At 34.7% G+C, this 9,428-nt stretch overlaps 1 protein-coding gene across 3 annotated transcripts; it reads right to left on the bottom strand.

Moving 5' to 3' along the window:
• Positions 1 to 3,128: 3,128 nt before the first annotated feature.
• Positions 3,129 to 7,638, bottom strand: LOC133802578 (BES1/BZR1 homolog protein 4-like). Of its 3 annotated transcripts, none has more exons than XM_062240916.1 (3): positions 6,886 to 7,542; positions 3,766 to 4,517; positions 3,129 to 3,661 (listed from the first exon to the last, which is right to left on the bottom strand). In XM_062240916.1, exons 1-3 carry the CDS (start codon positions 7,099 to 7,101, stop codon positions 3,655 to 3,657), a joined length of 975 nt encoding a protein of 324 aa, XP_062096900.1. In that variant the 5' UTR covers positions 7,102 to 7,542; the 3' UTR covers positions 3,129 to 3,654. The 3 variants fall into 3 exon arrangements, with proteins under 3 accessions (XP_062096900.1, XP_062096902.1, XP_062096901.1); XM_062240918.1 differs by having other exon boundaries at positions 3,129 to 3,658; positions 6,886 to 7,517; XM_062240917.1 differs by having other exon boundaries at positions 3,129 to 4,517; positions 6,886 to 7,638.
• Positions 7,639 to 9,428: the final 1,790 nt, after the last annotated feature.

The raw sequence follows: 9,428 nt of genomic DNA, 5'->3' as shown, positions 1-9,428 counted from the left end.
TGGTTAAGATCAATGACACAACATATTCAGGGAACATGTGGATAAACAGCCAATAAAGAAGTGCCAACAGTTCTCTATGAAGATAATGTCGCTTGCATCGCTCAACTGAAAGGAGGGTACATTAAAGGAGATAGAACTAAACACATTTCACCAAAATTCTTCTTTACACACAACCTTCAAGAGAATGGTGATATCATTGTTCAACAAATTCGATCAAGTGACAATCTTGCAGATTTATTCACAAAATCATTACCAACATCAACATTCGAGAAGATGGTTCACAAGATCGAAATGCGTCGATTAGAAGATCTCTAAGAATGCCAAAATGAGGGGGAGTGATTTCATACTGCACTATTTTTCCCTTGATCGAGTTTTTCTCCCACTAGGTTTTTTTTCGGCAAGGTTTTTAATGAGGCAGTTATTATGGACATCCAAGGGGGAGTGTTATAAATAATAAATATATATATATATATATATATATGAATGTCAAAATATTTTCAATTAATTACCATTAATTATAATTACTATTCGTTTTCTTTAGTTTCCTAATATATGGCTCACATATTTGTATAAATAGGGGATCACCCCATTGAAATAAAGTACTCAGAAAATTCTCTCATTCACTCTCTCTCATCTCTTCTCCTATTTCTTTTTCTGGATTATATTATTTTATATTACATGTATATAATTGTAAAGATCCCTAAAAAATGTCCAAAAATCTAATTAAAATTGTTCCAATCCAATCTCTATATTAGATATTAAGTTTAATATAAATTATATAATATTCAACATTGTAGGTGATTTTTTTATTGATTGTTGAAAATTTTCAAAATACAACTTACCATACTTCATTTAATATGTATAAATTAATATTTAATATAATGTTAAAATATTTAATATTTTATTATATTAATTTTTCTCCTTTAATTTCTTTAATATTCACTTAAATTTCAAAAAGTAATAAATCAATTAGGAAAACTAATTCAATCCAATTAAGGCGAATTAGATTTGAATGAATGATAAATGTTAAAATTCAATATCTAATTAGATAGGATAAGCTTTCTTTACAATTAGATAGGAGCAATTTAAAAACGTTGGATTGAATTAAATCAACATCCCTACAAATGAATGTAGCATATAATGAAACAATATAATATAATCTCTATTAACTGAATGTTTATCCTAAAAAAACAAACAAACAGAAAATATATATAATTTGAAAACTTATTTTCACTTCATTTTATTGTACAAAAACTAAAGCAAATTCTATCTCAATCCTCCCATTGGTCAAAATACCCACATAGAATATACAAAACAACAAATCAAAATTCTTAGTCCAATTTTAGTATCCTAATCTATATTTAACTATTGAATTCATTCCAAATCATTTAAAATATTTGAATAAAAAAATTAGAAAAATCTTTTAAAATAATTCACAAAAACATCACTTTATTCATTTTATCTATAACTTTTACATTACATCATATGTCATCTTCTTTATATTATTAAAATATTATATTTTTAATATTCTTTATTTATTTCAAATATTTATCTATATATTTTCCAATGGTAAACTTTTTATTATAATTATCAATATTATAAAAAATATAATCAACTTACAAGCATGTCATATTTTATATTATGTATAGGGAAAGACTACAGAGTTGACAGTGTTTTGTCAAACACCGATATTGACAAAAATTGGTTTCAGCGTGTGAACAGTTATAAATTATAATTTTTTACTATCATAATGTATAATATAGTCATTTAGAACATCCACAAATTTTCAAGAAATTCCAAATAATATACGGTGCTGAAAATAAGATTAAAACAGTCGAATTTTACACGCATGCATGTTTTTTAGTGCATGCATGCAACAAGCTGTTTAAGCCTTGTTTTCGGCACCGTAATGGGATGTTCTAAATGACTTCAATATAGACTGTCATAAATAAAATTTTGAATTTAAACTATTCACATGCCAAAACCAACTTTTGTCAACACCATAGCCGTTCCCATTTATATGTAACATATATAAAAAGAGAAAGAAAGAAAGAGAGAAGATGAAATCTATCCATATATATATATATATATGAATTTTCTTAGGTAGGGGCATCACTTTTTCCCTCATCATAGGAGAGTTTTTAATTTTTGGCACTTGAAGAAATTATAGCTCAATTTTTTTTGTATGATAGCGTACATTATAGTTATAACAGACGTCGTGTAAATTTTCAAGAAACTCCGAATAATTTACGATGTTGAAATCAGAGTTGAAACAGTCACTTGCACACGTGTCTGTTTTTTTTTCATATGCGTAGAAAACAGACTGTTTGAAATCTGATTTCGGCAATGTAAATTATTCCGAATTTCTTGAAAATTGGCGAGATGCCTACTATAACTATTATATAAGCTGTCATACAAAAAAATTGTGTTATAATTTCTCTATGTACAGAAAATAAAAAATGCTCATGCGATAGGAGCAAAAGTAATGTCCCTTCATAAGAAGTATCCCATATATATTTATATGTTATGGTTATATATATAATGAAACAAAGAGAGAAAATAAGTAAAGTAATATAATATGTTTACATAATGGATAATGTATTATAAAGAGTTTATACATTTTTAGACTTTATGTTATGTCTCTATTTGTTTGGATCCTGTATTTTGACAAATCTATTTTTTAATCTTGTGTTTTATAAAACAGTTCAAACAGATCCCTAAACTCAATTTCGATAAAGAAAAAATTAAATATAACAACACAGTTGTTAAGCATAATGATTTGGTTTTTGTTTGGAATTGTTAGTTTGGTTAATTATTTATAATTTTAGTTCAAAAAACTTAGACCAAAATCGAATTGAAGTTTCTATTTGAACCATTTTACAAAATACATAGTCCAAAAAATTATTTGCCAAAACACACAAACAAGTAATCAGACAAAATACAAAGTCCAAAAAAAATATAATTTAAAAGATTATAGACAAAGGTAAAACAATTTAAAGGATAAAATATCTTGCTCTTTTAGGACTCCTAAGCTATAATTTAGCTATATAGTCATTTTACATATGCTCGTGAGTGCTCTAAAATTAGAAGAATAAATTATATGTTATGCATTATTCATTACATAAAAATTAGCCAGCTCAAAACGATCTTGATTCATATAATAGCCAATAGCATATTGTCAATGTCGTTTCCCGGACCTGTTGTAACTCTTACAACGATAGAGACATAAATGGTTGTAATATTTACTCAAACAAAACAAATACAAGTAGACAGACCATCGATCCGTATCATGACTTCCAAATTCTCTTTCAATTACAAGCCCAATAACATATCAAAGCAACAATCAGACCACCAGTCCAGAGTATCATTCCTTGTATATGAACCTCCCCTTTGGAAATAAAATAAGAAATGAAACAGATTGGAAAAATGAATTGAACTAAAGAGACCGAACAAGCACTACCATGTACTGTTTATAATTGAAATAAAGTCTATTTTTCTTTCATCTTTAATATTTTTTTTTAAAAAAAAAAAAAAAAAAAAAAGCAGCTGCTCCTACTCACTGTACTTCTAAACTGACATGCCTTGGCCACAAAAACACTCGCGGACATGGGATCGAATTTGACATTTAAAAGAAGAACCATGTTTTCAAGTGTCTTATCTGCTGCACCAAACAAAGCGACACTCGTTCACAAACAAATCCAAGACGATAGAATAGAATTAATGAAACCAACGACACTGACTAATTTATTGCCTCCAACCACTTACCTGGTCGTAGCGTTCCCAAGTGTGAGTTCGAGATCATCAGAGGCACATTCCTCGATTCTCTCACCTTCCCAAGGTTTCACCAAACATGTCGTATTACTTCCAAAGGCAAACTCAGCTCCTGCAATATTACCATCCGACATGGGAATATCTGAGGTGTTATCGAGTCCCGCAGCAATGGCAGGGGAGCAAGTTCCGCTTTGCCCTGGAGTCCACATTCGTGAACCTCCGTTTGATAAGGCCTCATCCTTAAACCCAAATGGATTTCTCGACACCAGGCTAAATGTTGGGGAAGACGGCCCACTTTGGATACCAGCGAGCCAGTTTGAATCAGGCAGGACCTGGCGACCTGGGCTTTGCGGGTTGGACGAGGGCTGGAAAGGGTTGTTTTGACTGGCTACCATTGGGTCATCCCACTCGTTTTTGTTCCGGGGAGTTCTGCAAGTTGGGGAACTCAGTGGCGGGGTCACTGGAGCACTTATTGAGCCACTGTGGATGAATAGGTGGTGGGGAAACTTGGACGTGGCTGATGATGAGCCTGAAGTAAGGGTTTTAAGCCATGGAATGAGCGAATTTGGATCAGCATTATTGTTGCTGTTTATGTTGGCAGTGTAATGAGATGAAACTGGGCTTGGAAAGGAAGATGAGGCCGGGCTTGGATTATAGGACGCACATGGGCTCGGCTGATATGATGAACATGGGCTTGCTGATGTCGACCCTCCCATTATGTCCATCCGGTCCATTGGTTTGCACCCCTGAACAAAAGCAGATAAAATACAAGGTCAGATTGGGACGTCAAGTATTAAAAAAAGTAAAGATATCATATAGAATGGAGTCAGGTTTCAGTTCATGTCTGAGAAACTTAAATTTGAAACATAATAATACTTGTACATAACATGCAATATTCTTTCAAGTGCATATATTGGTTTCTGTTTACTTGACATCATATCATCAGGTCATAACCAGTGTAAACACAATGAAACTTGGTCCCCTTGTATTATCTAAATCTACATGTTTCACATATTGTATTATTATATGATCCCCTCCAACACCAGATGAGTCGATGATATCTCTTGGCTCCGGTACGAAGACCAAAAATCATAATATTAATCTATATCTTTATGGTGAACCGACCCACCATGTGGGTTGGTTGCAATAACAGCAAGCATGCCACAATGCGAAATGGAGAATCAATTTCTAAGAGACACCTAAAGGTGCATAAAATTCACCAAATATCCATCTGACTCTACGATCTACTTTCAACGAATTGAAACCGTCTCCCACAGTAACGTAAGTGAAAGCAATCTTGGTAACTATCCACTAGATGTCATGCGTAGTTTCACGATTTTTACTAGCAAGCATGGCAACCAACTTGACTATTTCGTACAAAGAAGGTCCATCAAATAACGTATTTAACTACCTTATGCAAACTGTCTACATAACGTTTCTTACTCCCAACAACTTTGTACTAAGCTAGCAACAAAATAACATTTTTTTTCTTTTCTGACATTAACAGATCATAGCATATTTATTGGTCCATTTTCTACCATAAAAAAAATATATACAGTTATTATTGTCCTTTCACGGAAGAATTTCGTTTAAGTACTTCACCAACAAATTCAAGTGGTCCTAGAACAGGGGTATAGATATTGATTCGGTCAAAGAGACGATATGGGGTTGGGAAATACCTAAAGAGGGTCAAGCTGGCAAATACGTTATTTCACCCAGACAAGCTTTATCAATGCAAAAGAAAAAAAAAAGTGAAAGAACTGCTTGTTATAACCCAAGACACGCTCCTATCCCAACATTTTCCTCTAATCAAAAGCACCCCACAAGCTTTATTGTTTTCAATTAATTTATATTTTTCTTTTTTTAAAAAAAATAAAAAAGAAAAATAGAAAGAGAATCCAAGGATTCTAGAAAAAGAAAAGTTTTTTTTTCTTCATTCGACAAATGATTCATTTACCCCCTCTTTTTTTTCCGCTTTACTAAACTAATTAACTTCGATAAACTGAACCAAATATGGCCAAAATTGTCTTAAAAAGCTAATCTATATTCTATTTTGTATCGTGAATACTCAAAATCAAGTTTGGTTCATATATACATACAAAGTGTCATAAAATTAACTTATATTTCTTTAGCGTAGGGACAAAAAAAATTGTGAAATTTTATACTTATCAAAATTGGAGTAATATGTATGAAATTCAATTTTTATCACTAATCTCTGACAATACTAAAAGTGAGGAGAAACGAGTGATTTTCTCTCTCCTTTTTTTTCTGGGGAAAAAATTCAATGCAACAATTGTGACAGAAATTTTAGAAAAATCATTGAACAGTGGATCTGAATGACCAATTTGACCCTAGTTTAGGAAGAATAGATCAACAGAAATAAAAAATTATAAACAGCAATATCAAAACATAATAAACTAATAACTTTTACAGAAGGGAAAAGAATTTTCCCGAGAAAAATTACAATTTGCAGAGAAGCCACAAAAAAGTTCAGAGAGGCTGAAGAAAAGGAAAGGAAAATAATAAACTAATAACTTTTACAGTTTGCATTTGCAGAGAAGCAACAAAAATGTTCAGAGAGGCTGAAGAAAAGGAAACAAAGAAACATTCAGTTTCAGAGTTAAAGTGTTGAGAAAGGATAAGCTCAATCTAGGAAAATGGGAGAAATATAAAATGACGAAACCAGCCCTCGAAAAGTTTCGTTAGGGGCATTTTAGTAATTGGAAAAGTCTTTTCTGCGACTCCGTCTGTTTCTGCAAGCAAATCTGAGAGTGTTGTTCGTTCATGGCGTTCATATAAGAATCCAAAAAGCAAGAGAAAAGGCTAAGAAAAACAAATCTGAAATATTTTCAGTTAAAAAAAAGACAAACAAAACGTCTAACCTAAAGTCCCCCGAATCAAATCGATCTGAAGCTAAGTTATTTAGCCAAATCTACAAGATCGCAAGAAACGTTCTTCAAATTCAGTCAAATCAATATTTCGAAACTAAAATCGCAGTTCAGTTCTCCAACCAGCGATGCATATCAGAGGTAGAAGGATGGATTCCCAAACGTAAGCGATTAAAATCTAAAGATTCAAAGCAGGAAAAAAAAAAGAAAAAGATAATTGATTTACCTTTCTGTAGGTGGTACCGTCTTCTTCGACGGTCCATCCAGCTTCATTGCAGAGAGCTTTAAGGACTTCGTTGTTGTCACAGTGTTTGGGTAGTTTATAGTTTCCATACATCCTTAGGCCGGAGTATATCTTCGCAGCGATCGCCCTCCGACGCCGTTCCCTCCGCTTGTTGTTCTCTCTCTCCTTCCACGTCGGCATTCTCGTGCCGGACGTCATGATTTTCTTCTATCTTTTCTACCTGGAATTTCTCGACAATAAATCAGGTTTATCTAGCAAAATCGGACCGGAAAAGTCACGGGGTTGGGCGGAGCCGATGTTGGCGGGCGGTTTAATTTTTAATATAAAAAGTGTATTTATATTAGAGGAGAAGTGGAGTGGTTAATCTTTTTAATCATACAGAGAGAGAGTCAATGGAAAATGAATAGAATTGGAGCTAAATACATGTGTATCGTTACTTTTGCCCCCATTCTTTTCCGGAAATTTACTAAAGCTGCCACTTCATTTTTTATTTTTTTGGTTTGGGCGGAATCACGGGGGCTAGGCTTTTCATAAAGAAGAACCAAGGTATGATATATGGAAAATTTACGCACATCACCGTAATACGGTAACCCACTTTAACTTAGCCAAATCAATTCTCATTTTCTTCTCTCCCATCAATAGTTCAGCCACCGATCTATTTCTGCCTACTACAATCTCTGCCTTTCTGCAAAGACGTACGACTTTCGGAGGAGCTCCGACAAGTACAAAAGTCCTCTATCATTCTCCCGCATCAGCTCTGGTTCTTACTTGTTGGCCTCATCATTACTGAGTGCAATACATATATTACATAAAATTGTGTGCTAATCTATTTGGTCGGTGGTTTGTACAAATAGTTTGCTTGGATGAATTTAATTATTGTTAAGTAAAATGATTTTAACACCCCAACTCCAGGGACCGCTACAGTGCACATTGCAAACAGTGCTAAACTCTTTAATCGAGTCGTTTGGTCATAAACGTGTAACTAAGTGTGATTAGCAGTTTAGGGGTTAAAAACTTTGGTTAAGATATAACGTTTCACTAGAACGTTTACTGTATACATTGGGATCCCAAAAATATAATTTCAGAGTTTATTACAAGAAAGTGTTTACAACAAGCCGTTCTAAGCGGCAAAACATGGTTCAGCCCTAGTTCCACTTTCAAACCTCGCCCAAGTATTGGTCGAGCAGCTGCATATGTACACGTCATCACCTAAGCTCTCCAACTCAAGGACGGTCCAGCTTCCTTTTGCCTTTACCTGCACCACAAAGCACCCGTGAGCCGAAGCCCAGCAAAAAAACTCATATGCTCATAAACAGTCATATATTGATATCAAATCATATCTGGCATGCCTAGCATTCATAGCTCTATTCAGCATGCAAACGAATTCAAACAGATGCTGGGGTATCCAAGATAAGAAGTCCTGGCCTTCTGATTGGAGGACTATCAAGTCAATCCTAATCAGATGAGTGTCGCAACACTTGAGGTTCCGATAAACCATGCTGAGTGACCGTCAAGCGAGTCACTAATTCAAGTGGAAGGGTGGCTGTTGGGTAAGTCTCTAACCTTCAACAGGTTCTGGTAAACCATGCTGAGTGACCAACAAGCAAGTCACTGGGGCCTCAGTGCCCAAGCCATGCATATGATGATCAAAATGATCATGCAGAACCCATAGCTCTGATCAGATGAGTGAATATCACTTGAGGTTCTGGTAAACCATACTGAGTGACTGACAACCAGGTCACTAGGGGCCCGGTGCCCATTTCCTGCAATGGCTCTACTTGACTAGCCCTTGGCTAGATAAATGCTTGTTTATATTCATCGAACTTGAGGTCGGTCCTGCATTAATGCTCTTTGAGTCATTCAATGCAGAGGGTCGATTAGATCCAATCGACAAAGCTTGCACTACACACTAGGGTTGTCATGACTAGTGAGTTAGCACAATGTGACCAGTGCCCAGTACCACTGCCGAATCTGACTAATAAGTCACGGCTTCACAGCTGATACTAACACCTTTGCCAATTCTGACTAATGAGTCAGCCCTGTGTGACCAGTGCCCAGTACCACTGCCGAACCTGACTAATGAGTCACAGCTTCACAGTTGATACTAGCACCTATGCCAAATCTGACTAATTAGTCAGTGCCATGCACAAGTAAGCAATGCTATCAATGTGTGTCATATGCCAATTATCCAAGAATAGGGCATTCAGCATGCTTACTAAACAGTTGCTAGCATAATTATGATCATGCACAAACACAAAGACTCAAGCTCTGACCAATCTCATATTCATCATTCATGGCATGCCCTAATCACATGTTTCTCGTGCATCACATGCATCGCACTTAATCATCCAGCATGCCTCAACAATAATCATATGCAAATGGGCAAGATCGCCAAGCATTCGTTATGCTATCAATGTTTACATTTAAACATCCAACATGCATCAATCATAATCATGCATGTCACACATGGGGTGCAGTTTTCTTACCTTTGGTCCAAGCACAGGTTACCAACAAATGAGCCACAA

Source organism: Humulus lupulus, chromosome 9, assembly GCF_963169125.1.
Source record: "Humulus lupulus chromosome 9, drHumLupu1.1, whole genome shotgun sequence".
Taxonomy (NCBI): Eukaryota; Viridiplantae; Streptophyta; class Magnoliopsida; order Rosales; family Cannabaceae; genus Humulus; species Humulus lupulus.
This window is presented reverse-complemented; position numbering and strand designations above follow the sequence as displayed.